Source organism: Raphanus sativus, chromosome 6 (genome assembly GCF_000801105.2).
Source record: "Raphanus sativus cultivar WK10039 chromosome 6, ASM80110v3, whole genome shotgun sequence".
Taxonomy (NCBI): Eukaryota; Viridiplantae; Streptophyta; class Magnoliopsida; order Brassicales; family Brassicaceae; genus Raphanus; species Raphanus sativus.
This window is the reverse complement of record NC_079516.1, coordinates 32153331-32175468: the sequence shown is the minus strand read 5'-3', so window position 1 is coordinate 32175468 and position 22138 is coordinate 32153331. Positions and strand designations below refer to the sequence as shown.

General features: G+C 38.8%; 2 protein-coding genes and 1 pseudogene across 2 annotated transcripts; all 3 read left to right on the top strand.

The window, feature by feature from the left end:
* The first annotated feature begins 1684 nt into the window (after positions 1-1684).
* LOC108808412 (uncharacterized) lies at positions 1685-3635 on the top strand. The gene is made up of 3 exons (XM_018580567.1): positions 1685-1808; positions 1894-2828; positions 3423-3635. Exons 1-3 carry the CDS (start codon positions 1685-1687, stop codon positions 3633-3635), a joined length of 1272 nt encoding a protein of 423 aa, XP_018436069.1.
* A 747-nt stretch (positions 3636-4382) lies between these two features.
* On the top strand, positions 4383-5370 carry LOC108810988 (uncharacterized). The gene is made up of 2 exons (XM_018583057.2): positions 4383-4727; positions 4991-5370. Exons 1-2 carry the CDS (start codon positions 4518-4520, stop codon positions 5126-5128), a joined length of 348 nt encoding a protein of 115 aa, XP_018438559.1. The 5' UTR covers positions 4383-4517; the 3' UTR covers positions 5129-5370.
* Positions 5371-18013: 12643 nt separating this feature from the next.
* On the top strand, positions 18014-21792 carry LOC108810189 (nuclear poly(A) polymerase 1-like; annotated as a pseudogene).
* The last annotated feature ends 346 nt before the right edge of the window (positions 21793-22138 follow it).

Here is a 22138-nt window from a genome sequence, read left to right as displayed (position 1 = left end):
AAAAAAAGAAATAGAAAGCTCTTCAAAGCTTCTCCCAGCTCAGCTCGTCGTCGTCCTGATTTCCGATTTCCAATAGCTCCTCCCGATATCCGATCCTCTTGGCCGACGCAGCCGGACGAAAACATTTCCACCGGCAAGGCTTCCTTCGGACTAGAGTTGTAGGCCATAATGCAGGTTCTCTTCTCTTCTCCTCTCCCTCGATTTGCATTGAGCATTGGATAAAAAATGTTTGTAGGGTTTGTAATTAAGATTAATTTGAGATTTGGAATGTGGAGCAGTTGTCTCATGTGAAACAATGCAAGCATATGGTTGAATGTATGGGATTGAGATGAATCAGATATTGAGCTTATAGTACCCGAAACCTCAATTTCAATTGATTGTAGTTGAAATAGAACTAGGTAAAACAAGTATAACTGATTAAAACTAAGTAGAACAAAGAGCGACTGGTCTAACTATAACTTTATTTTGTTGTTTTTGCAGGATGCTATGTCGAAACACATGTGCTTACATTTCAAATTCAGAGATCACATCTATTGTATAACCATCAAGATAACAGTGGAGGCTATAACTTTGGCAATGGTAGAAGAAAGGTTGTATAAAAAGTTGAGGTTGGATGAAAGGAATGTAAAACTGGCGTTGAGGTACAAGCCGATGGTGTTTGGATGTGAAGAATCAGAAGAGTGCACAATTTGTGATGATGATGATTTGTTCGGTTACCTTATTTCCATTGATAAAGACAACCGTATAAGTCTTTTGTTAGTGGAGGAGACGAGTAACTCGGATCAGTTAGATAAGCTGTTGAGAGTGAGCGGAAGTTCGTTTGGTATGAATCACGAAGTGTTGCAGAGAAATGATGATGAAGTCGAAACTAACGCCATAACTCTGTACGTTGAAAAGGGGCAAGAAAATCTACAGGCAGAGAATGGTGACGATATAACACATGATGATTTTATAGATACAGACATCACTGCAGCTGAGACGGAGACTGCAGCTGAGATGGATAGAAGTGCTAATATAGAAACCAATATGAGAGTTACGTATATTGAGCAGCCACCTTTACTGAAATCTAGTCAAGTTATATAGGAATGGGGAGACGGTTTGGGTATGTTCAAGCTGCAGGAATTTCCAAACAAGAGATCACTTCAAGAGGTGGTGGATAGAGCTGCATTTGGTGAAAGCTTTCGTTATGTTATTAAAAAATCTGATCGTAAACGGTTGGTGTTAAAATGTTGTGATAAAAGCTGTAAATAGGGATTGCGAGCTGCGGGATTCCAGATACGGACATTTTTTCTGTTAGGAGGTACGGGGGTGTGCATACATGCTCTCGGACTAATCAAAGTAATAGCTGCAACATCAAAAGGAAAGACTCTGCAGAATTAGTTGGAACTTTTTTGAATGAGGAATATCCTGGAAAACTGAGGACTCTTCTTCCGAGAGATATCATGGATTTAATAAAGTTAAAACTGGGTGTATCAGTATCTTACTCCACAGCCTTGAGAGGGAAAAATCTAGCTATGCGTGAGTTGCGTGGTAATTCAGAAGACAACTACAAAATGTTGTATAGCTACTTGCACATGTTAGAGCAGGTTAATTCCGGAACAACAACAAAGGTGGAGTTGGATGAGGCAGGAAAGTTCAAGTACCTTTCATAGCTTTAGGAGCTTGAATTAAAGGGTTTAAGGTCATGAGGAAAGTGATTCTTGTGGATGCTACGTTTTCGAAGAACGGATATGGTGGTGTACTAGTATTTGCTAAAGCTCAAGATCCTAATCGTCACCATTATCCCCTCGCGTTTGAGGTACTCGACGGTGAGAATAATGCTAGTTGGACTTGGTTTTTCGCGATGCTCAAAACTGTTATACCGGACTCATCTGAAATAGTATTTATAAATAGTATTTATGAGCGATAGGAATCAGAGCCTCATTACCGCTGTAGCAAATGTGTATCCACAATCTCACCATGGCCATTGTATATGGCATCTAGCTCAGAATTTGAGAAATCATGCTTGTAACACCATCAAAGCCGTAGTGGCATGGAGATTTATGGAGTTGGCTAGGTATTACACAGTGCATGAGTTCGAGGCTGCTTATGCATCTTTTAAGGTGAGATATCCTTCAGCCTTCAAGTATTTGGAGGAGAAAACTAAGAGAGAAACATGGGCTAGGGTCTATTTTCCAGGTTGTAGATACAACTTGGACACTAGCAACAGTGTGGAGTCGATGAATAGCGCGTTTAGGGACGCAAGGAGGTATGCCTTGATACCAGTGTTGGATACAATAATCAGAAAGATTTCTGACTGGTTTAATGAACATCGGAAGGACGCTGTGTCTGGATCGATTGATACCAAACTGGTTCCTCTGGTTGAGATCCATTTGCACAACTTATGGGGCAAAGCTGATAAAACGCCAGTGCGTGAGCTGAATAGTTATGATCTTGAGTACGAGGTAACTGACACTGACGATGGGAAGGTTTATTTGGTGAACTTGATAGCGAAGACATGTAGCTGCAAGGTATATGATTATGAAAAGTATCCTTGTCTTCACGGACTTGCTGCTTACTTATATTTCCTTGAGGTTCCTGCTGCTCATGGTCATCGACGTGAGGTCAACATAGAGTATCATCAGTTGAGCTCACAGTATTACTGGACAGAACTTTGGGCAATGGCTTATTACAGGACCATTTATTCTGTGCCGGACAAATCTGAATGGAATGTACCAGATCACATCAAAGAGCTCCAGATCATACCTCCAAAAAAGCTAACGAGGAAGGGAAGAAAAAAGCTTAATAGGAATCCATCAGTTGGAGAATGGCGTAAAAGGACAAAAAATGTAAGGCGACCGAGGACAAATTTCGGGTTTAATTGGCTGTTGTTTGGATTGCGTACTAATAATCCAAGTGAACCAAACTAGAGCTTTTGGTATGTTGCTTTTGGTATGTTGAACTTGGTATGTTGAACTTGGTATGTTGCTTTTGCCTTTTGGTATGTTGAACTTGCTATGTTGCTTTTGGTATTTTGAACTTGGAGTGTTGCTTTTGGTATGTTGAACTTGGATTGTTGCTTTTGCTTTTTAATCGGATTGGTATAACTAAGTATAACTAAGTATAATTTTTATCTCTTATAAGTCTAATAAATGATATAAATACTACATCTTCTTCGCATATCTCTCTCTCGAGACTCTTCTACTTCTGAGGACAATATATCGAAGATGCAAGGAGATGGTTCGGGATCGTCTATGAGAAGGCAAAATTCTGGAAGGAAATTATGTTTCTGTCGCTTAGATGCTGAAATAAGACAAGCTTGGACAGACAAGAACCCGAGGCGACGATTTTATGGCTGTCCGCGTTATAAGGTATTCTAGCTGATGATAGAAATTGTGATCTGAGATTGAAACATTAATTATTTACAATGGAATTTGTGGCAGGAGAAAAATGGATGCAAGTACTTCAAATGGTTTGATGTAGAGGATGGTACAGGATGGCAAAAAATGGCTTTGATTGAAGCCCGAGATGAGATCCGAGAGCAGAGTAGAGTGATCGAACAGTTAAACGAAACCATTGGAGAACTGACAAAAATTTTGGAGAGGATTCAACAAGAAGAAGACATTGTTAGAGACTTTAAAAATCTCTATGTTTAATGTTTAAGGGTTTAAGAACCTATGTATTCTCTGCTTTTACTTTATGTTTCTCTGTTTTGAAACTCTCAACTATTTATTGGAAAACCACGGAAAACTAGTAAAACAAGGTGTTACTAAGTTAGTAAATAATAGATATTAACATGACATAATCCCCTCTAATCCAACACACATAATTGTTAATGAACAAGCACAATCACTTGTTAATGAACAAGCACAATCACCATCAACATCACATTCATCGACAATACTAGTGCAAAATAACAAATATTAACTAACATGATTTATCGACATCACAATCTCTTATACATTATAAAGTCTTTCCAATATCACTTTCTTAATAAAGAGGAGCTTATAAAGTAGTACTCTATAATTCTCGTCATTTTAACAATATTATTGCACTTATCAGTTATGGTTACATGGTAATGAGGAAAAATGACAAGTAAAACTTTATTCACAAATTTAAATTATACGTAAAACTAAAAAATATTGAAATCACGAAAAATAGAACTATGAAGAAATTTGGTAACACTTGAAACTTCACTAAGACTATGAGCAAATTTGTTGGGAGGGAAAATAATTTTTTTTTCCGCGCCAAAGCGAAAATATTCCAAAATTTTCAATTATTTCGGTCAAAGTTAGATTTCTTCTGCTCTTTTCCTTCCTTTTCCTTTCTCGTGACTCTCTCTCTCTTGTCTCGTCAACTGTACTCTGCCTACTCACTTTTGTCACTTCCCAACCACTCTCTCTCTCTACTCTCTCCTCTCATCTCTCCAAAATCCATTATCTTTTCTCTTATCTCTCCAAAATCTATTATCTTTCCTCTCTATCCTCATATTCTCTCTACATCCACGATTTTACTCTTTCCCTTCCCCTTTACTGACCATGACTCATCCGTACGAAGAGGAGAAGGAGATGAAGAAGCTGAAGAAACACTACGACATGTTAGGCTACATTTGCGATGCCCAATATGGAATTCCTACCCGTTGCCCATGTGGTGGTGAAATCGAGAAGGATGTGTCTCCAAATCCGAAATATCGCCACGATTTCGATACCTTGCCTGGAAGTAGGTACTTTACCTGCAAGAATTATGAGGTAATTTCCTTCTTTATAGAAACTGTGTTAATCATACTGGGTGAAACTGTGTTATACTCTGGTAGAAAATGTGTTATTCATACTGGGTGAAACTTTGTTATACTCCGGGTGAAACTATGTTTAGTCATATTTTGTGAAACTTTGTTATACTCTGGGTGAAACTGTGTTTAGTCATACTCAGTGAAACTTTGTTATACTCTGGGTGAAACTGTGTTTAGTCATACTCGGTGAAACTGAGGTTTACTCTGGGTGAAACTGTGCAGGACGATGGGATGCACTTTCATCAGCCATGGACATTTGATGTTGAGGATGAAGTGAGGCAACTAAGGATGGAGGTCAATGATATGGCTGAAGAGATTTCTAAGCTTAAGAGGCTTATTACCTCCACCTCCCATCCATGAGATGATGCTCTCAACTCTAAGTACTGAGTTCATGGATGTGCTAAAAAACTTTGTATTTCCCTATCTATTTCCAATTTCGGTTAATACAAGTCTTTGTTTGTTAAGACTTGTATAAGTGTCTCTGTCAAAACTTATGTTATAATTCTCTGAGTTCTTGAATCTTATCTAATGTTAGAACCCTTATGTTATCTCATGTTCATTTTAAAGTTTGTATTCTGTTATCTCATGTTCATTTTAAAGTTTGTATTATGTCCAAGAATTATAATGATGATTAAGCTAATACCTACAATTTGTAGCTCTCACTCTCACTTTCATGGTCAACACATAACAAAATAGTCATAACAACATAGTCATAACATAGAAAGTTCTAAATCCACATCACAAACTAGATAAACATCCAAAGACTTTGTTTGTCTACAAAATAAAAACGTTAAACATAAAACCCTCCATAAAACCATAGGTTCTTCACTCGACTTCACTTAGCTTTTCTGTTCTTTGCCTTTCCCCACAGACTTCTTGCGTTTCTGGCTTTTACCTTTCCTTTGTGATTCTGCTTCATCTACCTCTGCTGCTTTGCTTTGTGCTTCCTTGACAAACTCCTCAAGCGGGGCCAATCTCCCATCCAACTGGTCAACCTTCTTGTCAACTGTCTTCAACAGTTTCATTGTTCTTTTCACCAACTTCATAACATCTCCCAGTTGAACCGACTGCTCACCTATCTGTACTCCATCCCCTGCTGCATCTTCAATCGGTTCTGGCTGTTTTGCACGCTCAGCTACATCTTGGTCGAACATGTCTTTAAAAAATATCTTTTCGCCTGCATCCAGACACTTCTCCCAACTGTCCACAGCTATATCGGATTCATCAACATCATCTTCTTCTTCCAAAATCTCATCCAACAACCTTTCTTCTTGTGGAGTTCTGGTGGAGATGATGCTGTCAATAACCTGCCACAAACATAATTATTTTTTAAACTTATTCCATAGTTCTACCATAGTTCTAACATAGTTCTACCATAGTTCTACCATAGTTCTACCGTAGTTCGGTTTCTAGTACTACCTTAGTTCTACCACAGTTTCACAGGAAGACTTTAGTTCACAGGAAGACTTACAGTTGTGTTACCCAGTTCCTTGTTTATCACAGCAAGTGACACCCCTGTCGATCCATTTCGTTTGAATGAGGTCTTGCACATCCTTAGACAGTTGGGAGAAGCTCCATCAACAGGCTGTCTGAACGCAACTCCTAGCTTAGGAATTGCCTCGAATGCAAGAAGCTGTTACACACAAAAGAATTTGCATCAGTTGACAACATTAGCGAGTAACTGGTTTAATGGGATTTTGCATACCTCTAGTGGAACACAAAATCCTGGAAGCGGCCATAATGTTTTCTATTTCACCACCCCTCCAAAATGTTCCATTGTGTGAGAGATCTCTTTCAGCATGTAATCATATGAAAATCTCCCCCACGGAAAGGACTTTCAGTAGTCAAGATCGTCCACTGCTCTCTGGAACACTTCCAACAGATCATTAGCCTTGTGTCCAGCCTTGGTTTGCGCACAAACAACCGAAGCTAAGAAGAATACAACCGTCATCTTCAGTCCGTCTTTGTGGGGTCCCATGTTCACCAGCTTCCTCTTAACATCCTCTAACCTTCTAGGTTCTCCTTCCTTGAAATGACGATCAACGAACCTCGTCCCACCAAGCTCTTTGCAGCCGAGAGAATAGTTGTGGCAGAATAGGCCAGATATCAAACCATGCTCCCTCAGCCCGTAACGGATGGCAACCCCGTTCACAATAAACCACCTCTCTCCGCCTCTCGCTACCAGCAGTACGCAACAACAACATCCACATTCCATTTACCCTATGGTTATTCTCACTCTTCATGTGAAAAATGTGTTTGAATTGGGGATGCTCCATGAAGCAACTCCACTCCGCGTTAGACAGCTTGGGTTTCAGATTTTTTAGCGTCTTAATCGCGCTAGCTATCATACACCTTGTGCCAAACTTTATTTTTTCTGTACTCACTGGGCTTGAAGAACATGCTCGTCGGTTTGACTATATCGAGTCCCACATTTCCATTCAAACCCTGCAAGTTATACCAAAGTTTTATATTAGTTATACCAAAGTTTTATTTTGTTATATTTTATATTAGTTATACCAAAGTTTTATTTTGTTATACCAAAGTTATATCCAAGTTATACTAAACTTATATCCAATTTTGCTACAAGTTATATCCAAGTTATATCCAAGTTCCCCTAGTATACCTAAGTGATAATTTCTTACCTCGGCTTCTGGTGGATTATCATTCTCATTCTCGTTTGCTTCTCTATCTCTATTTGCTAACTCTCCTTCTCCGTCTCCATTTTATTCTTCAGAACCTTCATTATCATCATCCTTTTCTACTATGTCTCAATTTTCTTCTTCGGAACCTTCATCTTCAGAAGCTTCATCTTCAGAACCTCCATTCTCATCATCCTTTCTTTCTCCATCTCCATCTCCATCTCCATTTCCTTCTTCAGAACCTTCATTCTCATCATCCTTTTCTTCTCTGTCTCCATTTCCTTCTTCAAACCTTCATTCTCATCATCATTTTCTTCATGAGTCCCAATCGCCGGAGTTGCTGGAGGAGCTGGAAGAGATGGGCCAGCAGGACCTTTGTTTACTGTCGTCGGAGCAGTTTCTAAAGCCACTTCGGTCGGGTCTGTTCCCGCCGTAATCTCCCTCGAGTCCTCACTCGTCTTCTCCGCCGTAATCTCCCTAGAGTCCTCACTCGTCTCCCTCGTCTGTCCCGTTGATTCAACAGTCTCCGTCATCTCCGTCGTCTTCTCGATGTTATCGGAGGCCTCCACCGTCGTCTCTTTTGGAAACTTCACTCTCCGAGTCTCTTCCTTCGTTGGATTATCCTTCCTCTTACCTCCTCTCGTTTCGACCACCACCGCACTCGATTCCCTCTGAATTCTTCTCTCGCATTCGTTCTCACCGTTGATTTTGGGTACGGAATTGAAATTCAAAACCGTTGGAATTCGTGTTTGAACTCGAGTTAAAGGGGAGAAAGGAGAGAAATGGAAAGAAATGTCGAAATTGAGTAAATTGAAGTTTAACTAAATTGAGTTATTGAAAACCGACAGATTTGGTTTGGTTTTCCAGGGATTGGTTCGGTTTCGAGGGCTGAGTTTGGTTTCGAAGGATTGGTTAGACGGTTAGACGATTCGGTTCAATTAAATTGACCATAATCCGGGTCGGGTCCGGGCGGATGAGTTATACCCTGGTAAAACTTGTAAATACTTCAACTATTCCATGGTTTTTATGTCATTTCCACCATTTCCGATTTTTTAAATAAATGTTTATCTTTATGTTTATATGGGTGTCTATGGGGGATTAACTCGATATTCCCCATGCCCTCTCAAAAATATTCACATTATCCCTTCCCTATTCTTACTAACCCTTTTATCCCTCCTTTTTCCTTACAATTACCTTACTCTCCTTTCATTTATTCTCCTTTATTCTCCAATTAAATACCAACCATATTTCAACTACCTACATGGCCCACAAAAAAACCTTAAACAATCAGATTTTTTGTGCCCCACATGTCTTCTTCTTCACCGTATTCTCCTCCTCCATTACCGATTTTTAAGCTCCAAAACAGGTAATTCAGGCTCGTTTTCGATGATTTTTTGTGAAATTTACATTTAAATAACGTGTATATGATGGGTAACGTTAACACTGTAAGATTTGATGAAAATTTGAGAGTTTTAAAACGATTTTTAAAACTATTTTTATGGATTTCAGGTATATTTTATATCCATTTTGATGAAATTTTCTCTGAAATATCAACTGTATATCTTGTCTAGTGTAAAAACAAGAAGATCCGATGAAAATTTGTGAGATTAAAAACGATTTTGAAAACTAGGTCTATGGATTTTGGGTATATTTTATGTCCGTTTTGATGTTTTTTTGTGTGTAATTTCATTAAGAGGAATTACACATTATGGGTAATGTAACATCCTAACAATTTCGTCCTTAAAAGATGATTAGTTAGTTGAAGAACAGATTCTGGGTACTACTAAGATAACTAAATTTACTAAGACAAAATAGTTTTACTGGTATTACTAGAATTACTATGTTGACAATTTCGACTAGTATTACTGGTATTACTATGTATAGTAATGAAATGAATTAGTATAAGTAAAATAAGATAATACGGTGTCAGAATCAATTTTAAGCTTCTCAATAATTATATTTCTATTTTATTTCAGGAAAATGCAGAATCCGTATTGCACAATTATATTATATGAAGGATGGGGCTGAAATAAAATGAGTCTCGGGAGATGGTGATGGAGAAGATGAAATTCACACGATTGTGTTGAAGAAATCAGTGGAGGAGGTCACTTACTCTGGTTTGGTTGGTGGTATTTGCAGAAAGATAAAGGTAGATGAATCTAAGATGGAAGTGAAGATTAGTTACTTCCCAATGCTATTGTATTCGTACAAGCCATCATATATCTGGAATAATGAAGATGTTTTTGGTTATCTACTGCAAGTAAATCACGAGATGTGTAGAAATGTTCTACATGTGGAGTTCAGCAATAAAGAAGTGCAACTTTCAGAAGAGGATGATGAAACGGATGATGTCTATGTTGGTCTATCTGATAGAGAGGCTACTGATAAAGAGACTACTAATTTTGAGGCTGGTGATGAAGATGGTACTGAGAATGATGGAACTGGTAATGAAGGTGCTGGTGGTGTGCTCACTTTTGACAAAGACATTGAGATGCATGATGGTGTGTATCAGCCACGGGATGATGGTATGGATTTGGTTTTAGGTCAAGAATTTATAACCAAGGAGGCAGCAAAAGTTCATATTCAGACTGCTTCATATCAGAAATGTTTTGAGTTTGATATAATTAAGTCAGATACTAAAAGATATGTGGTTAAATGCCGAGGAGCCAAAGAAGAAGACTGCAAGTGGTTTGTGCGAATTGCAAAGTTAAAGAATTCAGATCTTTGGACAGTTAGAAGTTTCATCAACCAGCATACATGTTCTGTTGTTACTACAAGAACACTACATGATAGAGAAGCCACTGATAGAGAGACTACTGATAGAGAGGCAACTGATATTGAGGCTGGTGATAAAGATCATACTGAGAATGATGCAACTGATAATGAAGGTACTGGTGGTGTGCTAACTCTTCAAGAACGAATTGAGGTGCATGCTGATGTGTATGAGCCACGGGATGATGGTATTGATTTGGAATTAGGTCAAGAATTTAGAACCAAGGAGGAAGCAAAATTTCATTTTCAGACGGCCGCACATCAGAATTGTTTTGAGTTTGATAACATTAAGTCGGATGCTAAGAGATTTGTGATTAAATGCCGAGGAGCCAAAGAAGGATGTAAGTGGTTTGTACGAGTTGCAAATTTGCAAAATTCAGATCTTTGGACGGTTAGAAGTTACGTCAAGCAGCATACATGTTCTGTTGTTACTACAAGAACAATGCGTAATAGAAGGAAAGGCACAACACATATATGTGCATCTGTTTTGGCTAAAGATTATCCTGGTACATTTGACACACCAGTTCCCAAAGTTTTGATCGATTTGGTTCATCGCAAGGTTGGTGTGGAAGTATCATACACAACGGCATGGAGAGCCAAAAGAGATGCTGCTAATGAAGTGAGAGGAAGTCCAGAAGAGAGTTTTACTTTATTGAACTGTTATCTACACATGCTAAAGGAGAAAAATATTGGCACAAGAAGTATTGTGGTAGTGGATGAGGAAAACAAATTCAAGTACCTGTTTTTTGCCCTTGGAGCTAGTATAGAAGGGTTTCGGGCGATGAGGAAAGTCCTCATTGTGGATGGAACACACCTCAAGAATGTTTATGGTGGAGTTCTCCTTGTCGCGACTGCTCAGGATCCCGATCATCACCACTACCCAATTGTATTTGGTGTAGCAGACGGCAAGAATGATAAAAGCTGGACATGGTTTATGGAGCAGTTGAAATTAGCGATAACTGATGTCCCCGGATTGGTGTTTCTTTCAGATAGAAACAGAAGCTTGATCAAGGCAGTACGTCTAGTATTCTCTGAGGCCGAACATGGGTATTCTATATGGCATTTGTCTCAGAATGTTAAAGGCCACGTCCATAACAACAAAGATACTTGTGCGTTCAAGTTTAGAGAATGCGCATACGCTTATACAGTGGCTGAGTTCAAGTACCTTTATGATGCTTTTCGCAGGAAGTATCCAAGCGCAGCGGTCTATCTTGACAAGAGTGTTGAAGAGAAGAAATGGGCTAGATGTTACTTTGAAGGAGATAGGTACAATGTCGACACCACCAATTCAGTAGAATCTTTTAATGGTGTTATTAGGAATGCAAGAATGTACACCTTACTGCCAATGTTTGATTTCATCATTGCAAAAATGGCTGAATGGTTTAACAAGTATAGGAAGAAGGCAGCTGAAGTACCGGTCACAGTGAAGCTTGTGCCTATTGTGGAAGACGAAATGTCTATAAGATGTGTTAAATCAGGGTTTCTCACGGTTGATGAGTTAAACAGCTTCTTTCTTGAGTACAGTGTGCATGGTACTGACGGGAAGGTTTATACCGTCGATATGTCTAGGTACACTTGCAGCTGTGAGCAATTTGATAAAAACAAATACCCATGTGTGCATGCAGTAGCGGCTGCCACATTCATGACTAGTAAGGCAGGAAAGGAACTCCATCTATCTGAGTATTGCTCTAAGTACTATTTGGTAGAGCAATGGGCTTTGGCTTATCACAGGACAATATATCATGTTCCTCATATGTCTGATTGGGTTGTACCAGAAGAAGTTAGAGCAAAGAAAATACTTCCTCCGGATTTTGAAGTCAAGAAAGGAAAACCACAACAAACAAGGTTTCCATCTGTAGGAGAATCTCGTGGAAGAGGAAAAAGAGGCAGGGGAGGTGGTAGAGGGAGTGGCAGAGGGAGAGCCAGAGGCACGGGCAGAGCCAGAGGAGAAGGTCTTGCAACGTATTTTGAATGTGGAAGTGGTTCGAGTTCAGATGTTTGATTATTTTATTATGTGTTATTTGAACTACTAGGCGAGTTGAGGTGTTTGATTATTTTATTATGTGTTATTTGGACTCCTAGGATGTACTGGTATTATTATGTATTATTTGAACTACTAGGAATTGCTGGTATTATTATGTGTTATTTGAACTACTAAGAATTACTGGTATTATTATGTGTTATTTGAACTACTAGGAACTACTCGTATTATTATGTGTTATTTGAATTACTAAGATTTACTGGTATTATTATTTGTTATTTAAACCATTATATGTATTATAGTTTATGATGTAAACTTAGACAATTTTGGTGATTATTTTCAATGCGTAAACTATGTATATAATAACTACTAGGGCCGGGCAAATAAACCGAACCCGAAAATCCGAACCGAACCCGATCCGATAAAAATGAATTCGAACCGATCCGAACCCGACATAAATACCGAATGGATTTTGTTTCATGGTATTTCGGATTATGGGTATTATCCGAACCGAACCCGAATCTAAATGGATATCCGATAGAACCCGAAACATTCAAAACCCTAGAAATATCTTGTATCAAACATGATCTCAATTCCTAATATGTATTCAAAATACATTAAGATATACTGAACATATAAAATACTTATCTATTACATGAAGGTTGGTGGTTCTATTACATGAAGGTTGATGGTTAAATGTGCCTGTTGAATTTTTAAATATCTAGATTTAGATTTTGTTTTCATTAAACAATGTTTTACATTTCATGAGAACGTGGTTTTCATTTTCATTTATTTGCTTTTCTTTTTATCAATAACTATATTTCCTTTTCATTTGATTTTAAATGATCATGGTTGATGTTCATTTCTTATTTTTAAATCGATTATACTTATGTTTTTGGTTACAAAAAGGTTCAAATTAAGCATTTGAAACCCAAAAACTCGATTTTACTTATGTTTTAGTTACAAAGTAGGTACAAATCAGATATTTTTAAACTGAATAACCGATTGGGACCCGAACCCCCGAAAGTACACTGGGTTGTACCGGTTCTTTGAAGATTTACTAACCCCGATCCGAACACGATAAAACCCGAACCGGTCCCGAACCAAACTTTCAAATGATCCGAATGGGGCTGGTTTTGATAAACCCGAAAAACCAAAACCCGAATGATAAAAAACGAAACCCGATTGGGACCCCGAATGCCCATGCCTAATAACTACGTAGATTTATACTATTTTTATGCTTGTTTTCAATAGTTAAAGAAAAGCTTGTTTTCAGTTTCCCAAAAAACTTCTTTAACTTTCAATGTTAGTGTGTGAATGGTTCAAGTATAGTAAGCAACATCAAACAAAATACGTATTTCTGGTAAAGTTTTTATGTAAATGTCTTTGTTAACAATACCTATGGTACAAAAGCATTGGTTTTACTACGAAACATTTTATTTAGTGATTGTTTAACTAGAAAAACGTAAAAATTGCCAAAGTATTACTATGTGGATAGCAGTATTATTAACACCTTGAAGATTACCATATATTACTAAGTGTTAAATATAATACTAAATCTTTATATGGCGGCTGCACGTTTAGCATGTGTTTATTTTTTAAAAATATTATATTTATATTGGCATTTTACATGTGTTTATTTTTTAAATATTATATATATTTTGACATTTTACATGTGTTTTCCATTGTTCGTAGTAAACCCAGTAAATCCAGTTATCCAACGTACTCATTTTTGGGCATAGTAACACCTGTAAATTTAAACATCCAAACCTGTTTTTTTGCAACATACCAACAACCAAAAGCATTACAAGTTTTAAACATCCAAAAGCATTAAAAGTTTTAAACATACCAACATTCAAAATACTTAAATTAACATCCTAAATACATAAGTCTTCTCTTAAGCTTAAGCCTTTGTTTTAGGCTTCTTCCCTGCCGTGAAAGGAGTCTGCACCCACTTTGATGGTTCATTCTCTTCCCCCTTCTCTTAGATGCATGTGGTGTGCAATCACTCTTCTTTGGTCTGCCCCTCTTAGGTGTCGGTTTTCCATACGCCATTGTCTTCTCCTTGCATCTATGTCTGATCTCAGGCCTCCTAGCTTCCTTATTCCCATCCGTCCTCTCCTCATTGGTACCATCTTCACAGGCCTTGCAAACGACCATGACACACCTTTGCTTTTCTTCCTCGGTATATTCCTCAACAACTTCTCCAGTCTGTTCTTCAACAACCTTCTCAGCTTCTTCAGTCTCTTCTTCCACAATTTTTTCAGCCTTTTCAGTTTCTTCTTCCACAATTTTCTCACTAGTTTTTTCCTCTGCTTGCACAGCTTTTCGGGCTTCCATCACTGCTGCCCAAGTGGTTATTGGAGAATTGACTACTCTCCTCGCAGCCATTGCCTTAGTCCTACCACCAGAAGGTGTTGTTGGAGTTTGATGTGCCTCAACCCGAGGCTCTTTGATCGGAGACTCAAAATGAGGCTCTTTGATCGGAGACTCAACCCGAGCCTCACTGATCTCTGCCGCAACCCGAGCCTCACTGATCTCTGCCGCAACCCGAGGCTCACTGATCTCTGCCTCAACCATAGGCTCTTCTGGACTGTTCTCAATTACTTCCTCACTGGTTTCAGCCTCTTCTTGATCCTCCATCACTTTTCCTCCAACCTCTTCTTGATCCTCCATCAATTTTCGTCCAACCTCTTCTCGATTCTCCATCAAACTCCTCCACAGTTCATCATCCTTCATTCGGTTCAACTCTCGCTCTTGCTCACTACCGTCTTCCTCATCAGTCTCACTGTTTTTTTTGTCTTTATTACCCTCACCCTCGCTTTTCCCAGCTTCTTGCTCACCCTCGCCGTTTTTCCCAGCTTCTTCCTTGTCTCCCTTATCCTTCGCTGTTCTGCCATAATCCCCATAATACCCATGATCCCACCGTCAAAAATCCATGTCTTCACCCTGATTCTTCTCTTCACTTAGCTTACTCTCAATAGAAGTTAGCCTTTCTTCCATTTTACTCATCCTCAAGTCAATGGACTCCAGCTTTGCCTCCACCGTAAAGTTAAGACTGGCAAATGCTGTTCCCATGAACTTCACTAGGCTCCCTTCCAAACCTTTCAAGTTCGAATCTAAACTGGTTTGAGAGGATGATCCTTCTGCGAACTCCACCTTTGCTTTGTCTTTCTTTTTTGGAAACACTCGTGCAGCTTGATCTAACTCATACAACTCTTCCCACCAAATAGTCTTCTGCTTCACATTTAACCAGTAGTTCCATGTATCACTTGGGCTGCTCTGACGGTCATAGTCTCGCTCCTCATCAATGATACGAGCCAGCATCATTTTCTCACCCAAAGTTGGAACCAGCACACTATTAATATCCTGAAAATAAACAATAAATAACAACAGTTAATTTTTTTGTTCTACTAGCTTCTACTATAAGTCTATAAATGCATACATGTACCTTTGTTTCTCCAAGCGCATCATATATGTCTTCCAAAGGATAACCTCTCAGACTGGTTTTTATAAACCGGCTCTTGCACATCCTTGGACAGTCTTCACTAGGGTTCTCTGAAGTGATTCTGAACTTTTTCCCAAGAGCGGGAATACACTCGAAAGCAAGAACCTAGTATATCCAATGTCACAGTGTCAGATATTCAATTATATAACAATAAAAAATTCACAAAACTACATGATTTACCTCTAAAGGGATTATGAAACCAGGAAAGCCGCATGTCTCATTCACTTCACCCTTCAGATGGTTCATCACATGCTTAATCTCCTTTATTGCATCCTCAAATGTAAGACGGCCCCATGGAAATGATATCCAAGCGTCCAAATCCTCCACTATCCTTAATATGAAGGAGTCTAAAGGTCTTGCATCGTTTGGCTTCCCTCTGATAACCCGACCAAGGAAATACAAGACTGTCATCTTCAATCTATTCTTACACGGCGCCATAGACAACATCTTTTGCTCCACATCACTGATGGTGATCTTATTTACGTCATGGAAGTAATAATCCACAAACTTATGACTCCCGAGCTTCTCATAGTTCCTCGGATACTCCTGCAGTCTAAGGCAGAGATGAGGGCATGCTCCCTCATAGAATAGCGGATGGGTACACCATTAACCGCAAACCATGCAACATCATCTTCTGGAGTACAAATCGTGCGCATGAGTAGCATCCACATCCCTTGGAGCTTCAGGTTTGGTTCATCTGGCATGTGGAAGAAATGTCGAAATTGAGGATGGCTTCTGAACCATTCAGCCTCAGGCTTAAGCTTCTCATTGATCTTATCTACTGTCTTGGGCACAAAGCATTTTGTTTGTATCTTGCAAGTCTGAGCGAACTCACTGCTTTTGAAGTAGAACTCAAGGGGTTGCATTGGTTGCATTTCCTGCAATTAAAATACATATATACATGTTACTAATACAAGAAGTACTATTAATTACTAACAATGACAATGATTACAAAATACATTTACCTCAAACGATGGAGCAGACATGTCTTCACTTTCAGACCCAGATGAAATTGAGAGCGAGTGTATACTCGGTTCTCTCACTGGTGTACTCTTCTTCTTATTTTTCTTCTGTGCTACTCGCTCTTTTGCATTTGAGACCGGTGGTTTTCTGATTCTAAGAGATTGACGACGCGGACGCTTTTCATTGGAGACTTTCCTTTGATTTCCCTTCATAACTTCCATGTACAAGACATTACAACAAACATCAATTAAGTTTCATCAACAACACAACACAACACAACAACACAACTCAATTAAGTTTCATCAACAACACGATTCATCTTCTTTTAAACTCAAACCGCAAAACAACACAACACAATTTAAACCGCAAAACTCAAACCCGGAAACACACAAAAAAACATCACTTTCCTTTTAGATCCCAACTTATCGAAACTCAATCACTCCCTTTAAACTCAAACCGCAAAACAACACAACAACACATTTCGTTTGCGGTATATCCAATTCAAACAGCAAACAACACAATACAACAACAACCTAATAAAACAATTCAAACATAAAAACAACACAAGACAGACCTTTAATTTTGACGAACAACGAACACAACTCAAAGCGCTTCTCGACTTGGAGCTCTCGACTTTGCTCCGGGTTTTAAATCGCAAAGAGAGAGGGAATTGAGACGAAGTGAGACACGAGAAATGAGAGGGAGAGTTTGATAGATTCTCCGTTTAGATAGAAACGGATTCGATCCAAGGTTCTCGTTTTAAGATTTCGAGAGAGAGACGAGATACAGAGGGGACGAGGAGTTAGATCAAGAATGGGAGAAATGAGAGAAGTTAGATGGAGGAGGTTAGAAATCTAGCAAAACAACATCGTTTAGGTTTAGGGTGGTCGGGTTTTTGGGTTAGCTTAGGATGGGTCGGATCTTTAGGTTGGGTTGAGTAAATATCGAAATTATTAGAGGGGTAGTTCGTACTTAGCCACTTTTTCATTAAAAAAATAATAATATTATAATAAAGGGAGATTGGAGCATTTTATTGAGGGGCATGGGGTATATCGAGTTAATGTCCGTGTCTATGAGAGATTGCCTTTTGACATTTAGGAGCTCTAGGGGAAATGCCTCATTGGACGAAGATCATCTCCGTTATTCCGGATTCAGACTACATCTATTGAAGGGTGTTCAAAAGGACGAGACCTTTTTCTCTCGTTCCGTTCGTTGTAGTAGGAGTCTCCGCTCGGATTTGGGTTTTTAAGGGTTGTTCCCTCCGACTCGTTGGCCACTGTGTTGTATGATTCCATAGTGTTTCTCTTTTTTTCTTTTCTCGTGGCTTTCTCTTTGGTTTAGCAAAGCCTTTGATTTTTTCTGTGTGTATTCTGTATGATTAACAATTTCTCCATAGTAGTCTTCTCTGAGTCTTCCTTTCTTTTAGCTTTAACATTATTCGAATTATCCAGGCAACAAAAAAATTATTGAGTTTTTATACTCATAATTGAAACATTGAGAAAAAAATAAGTTAGTGGAATAAGTAAGATCGATGGCTAATGTCCATCAAAATGGGCAAAGGTATGGTATTACAGAACCTATCTCTTTGGGAGGACCAACGGAGCTTGATGTCGTCAAGACAAGAGACCTCGAGAAGGTTTTTTTTGCTCATACCTTAAACCTTAGTGTCTAACTCTTAGTTTCCTGCTGATTTCTGTTCTGTTTGGTATTTTTCAGTATTTGCTAGACATTGGATTGTACGAGAGTAAGGAGGATGCTGTTCGAAGGGACGAGGTTCTCGGCAGACTTGATCAGGTTTTTTACTTTTTGTGCTTATGGAATTTTTGTTGATGTTTGTAAAAAATCCTTCGTTGTTTATGTGTACAGATTGTAAAGACATGGATTAAAACAATCAGCCGCGCCAAAGGGTTGAATGATCAGCTGCTTCATGAGGCCAATGCTGAGATATTTACTTTCGGTTCTTATCGTCTTGGGGTAACCATTAAAATCTATACAAGATTTAACTTTGTTTTACTTATCCCTTTTGTACTCTAAACACTTTGGTGTAGAGGGGAAGCACATATCATGAATTAGTGAAAACTTTGTGTTTGTTTGCTCGCTCTTGTCTTTTGGTGTTCCTGTGTGGAAAGTGGCATCACTTGTCTCAATTGCTCTGTTGTGTTATTCATACATATTGAGATCAATGTTATTATATATATGAGTTTTTCAGGTATTTCAATTGTTGATAAACCTCTTAAACAGTCAGTGTCTCCTAGTAAACTCCTCTGCAGTTGATGATTGTTCTTTGTAACATGATTAACATCCATATTCTAGCATCTCTAGTGTTCCTATAACAGTTTGTTTTACTTCCTTAAATAGGTACATGGACCTGGTGCTGATATAAACACTTTATGTGTGGGGCCTAGGCATGCAACCAGAGAAGTACTATTAACCTGTTGTGGCTGAATATGTCTTGTGTCGATTTATAAAGTTTAATATTCTTCTTTAAATTCCCAATATGGTGCTTTCTTTGGTGAGCTACAAAGGATGCAGTCCGAAATGCCTGAAGTAACTGAGCTGCACCCTGTGCCTGATGCTCATGTTTCCTTGATGGGCTTCAAACTTAGTGGAGTGTCTATAGATCACCTTTATGCACAATTTCCACTCTGGGTTATACCTAAGGTAATTTCTGGATTTACAGACAGGTTGTTGAGTATTGCATTCCTCATTCCTAATAGTTAAAAATCAAATAGTTTCATGATTTGAAGGGATCTTATGAGTGGGATCTCTTGGAAGAGTCTTAACAGTGTGTTCCTTGCCTGATGTTTATGGTGCAGGATTTAGATATATCTCAGGATTCCATTCTACAGAATGCTGATGAACAAACTGTTCGAAGCCTCAACGGTTGTAGAGTTACTGACCAGATCTTGCGTCTGGTTCCTAACATTGAGGTTTTGTGCTTACTGATGACATCTCTTATTCATCCTTATGATTTTCTTTTTCTGAATCTGTATTTTATTTATGAGCAGAATTTCAGGACAACATTAAGATGCATGCGGTTTTGGGCCAAGCGACGTGAAGTATACTCTAATGTATTGTGAATTCTTCTTTAGAACTCCCTTACTCAATTTCATTTTATGTGACTCTCGACTCCTTTCTAAGACAATTGCTAGGTCTTTGGATTTCTTGGTGGTATAAACTGGGCATTGCTTGTAGCTCGGATATGTCAACTTTATCCAAACGCACTCCCAAATATGTTAGCATCTCGGTTCTTTAGGGTCTACACTCAATGGCGTTGGCCGAATCCAGTCCTTCTTTGTTCTATGGATGAGGGATCCCTGGGTCTTCAAGTTTGGGATCCTAGAAGAAACCCAAAGGACCGGTTGCACATGATTCCCATCATTACTCCTGCTTATCCTTGTATGAACTCCAGTTATAATGTCTCTGCAAGTACATTGTGGATTATGACGGGAGAGTTTCAGAGAGGCAAAGATATATGTGAGGTGAGATTTAGATAGTCCCTAATAGTTTTTGGCTTCTCTATGCATCTTGCGGAACTTATGACAGGTCGTTTGATGTCTGGCAGGCTATGGAAGCAAACAAAGCCGACTGGGATACGCTTTTGAGCCATTTGCATTCTTTGAAGCGTATAAAAACTATCTTCAGATCGACATCTCTGCCGCAAATGTCGATGATTTAAGAAAATGGAAAGGCTGGGTTGAGTCACGTCTCAGACAGCTCACACTGAAGGTGAAAAACTCTTTTGTTTTATTCTCTGTTGATCTGTCTACTGATTATTTGACATTGTATTCTTAGATTGAGAGACATACTTATGACATGCTTTAGTGCCACCCTCATCCACATGACTTTCAAGATGCATCACGACCGCTTCATTGCTCTTACTTCATGGGTCTGCAGCGTAAACAAGGAGTTCCAGCAGCCGAAGGCGAGCCGTTTGATATCAGAAGAACTGTTGATGAGTTTAAACACACTGTTAACGGCTACATGTTGTGGATTCCCGGGATGGAGATTAGTGTCAGCCATATAAAACGAAGAAGTCTACCGAGCTTTGTGTTTCCTGGTGGAGTTAGACCTTCTTCACATACCTCTAAAGGAACATGGGACAGCAAACGCCGTTTAGAGCATAGAATTTCTTCTACAGCAAGTGCAGCTACTACTACAACAAATGAAGCGAGTTCCGAAAGTAAAGCTGGTTCTAACAGTCCAGGAGATGAGATGAAGAGAAAATGGGGAGGAGATGATGAGACATTCGCGGATCAGTTAAGGAACTCTAAACACGTTGCAGTTTCAGTGCATGGTGAAGGCGGGAGCCCGGATCCATCTGTTGGATCCATTTGCTCTAGTCCTATGGAAGATTGCTTTACAAACGGTAAATATGATCACATTAATAAGGATCCACAAGAGAATGTTGTTGTTTTCAGTAAGGAGGCTGCACCAGAGAGTCATGCAATCGAGAAGATAGCCACTGCTCAAGCTCCTAGTGAAGAAACAGAGGATCTTGAAGGCAGCTTTGACTTCGGAAATCAAGTTATTAAGCATATGTCAAGTAAAGACGCGGTTACTGCTACTATACCTCCATTCGTGGCCACAACTTCAAATGGCTCACCATTCTCCAATGAAGCACTGGAAGAACTCGAGGTCCTTTAGTGGTCTTTCGATAATTAAATTGGTCTCATGATCTTGTTCTTGTCTGATTTTTCTTGTTTCTTAAAGGTTCTTCCAATGCGACAGCCTGATGACAAAGTTTGCTTGCTTTTTTGTCAGACCAATAGAGTTTGTCAGACCAACAGAGCTTCAGTGCAACAGCAAAAACCGATAATCAAGTAAGTGGTTTGTATTATTTTTATACTCCATTTCGATCTGCATGTAGGATTCGACAAAGTTTGCTAGCTTTTTTTGTCTGATTATTCGCAGATTGAACTTCACGTCTCTGGGCAAAACCAACGGCAAGTAATAATGGTTCTTCCCTTACATGACCAAGAATCTCAGAGCTTATCCAAATTCGAGAAGGCTGCTTCTTACTTCATGTAAAAGAAGGATTTTAATATTTTATATTATTATGCTTTCTCTTAGATGTTAAAGCAAAGTCCTAAACACTTGAGTTCGATGTAAAAAAGTGTTTAAAATATTTGAGTTCCGTGTCTATATGAAAGATCTTGAAATATCCTAAACTCTTTTTTTTTTCTTGGGGTCAAACACACAACTCTTTTTTTTTTTGCTTTTTAACATGACCACACTAGCTGCATGCATGGTTTAGTTCTTCAACTTAGCCACTGATATTAGTCGTTAACTGAAGCGATTATGGTATTTTGTTTTCCCCATTATTAGTCACTGGAACATGTAAAGACAACAACAGGGCATTCTAGAATTATCTCTTCAGAGCCGGCTTAGTAGGGAGGGCGGTCAGTGCGACCGTCCCATGGCCCCGTTATTAATCCAATAATTTTAGAGGTTTTGATTATCTTCATTAGCATATTTGATCACAAAAATTTCTGGTTAGTTATGTA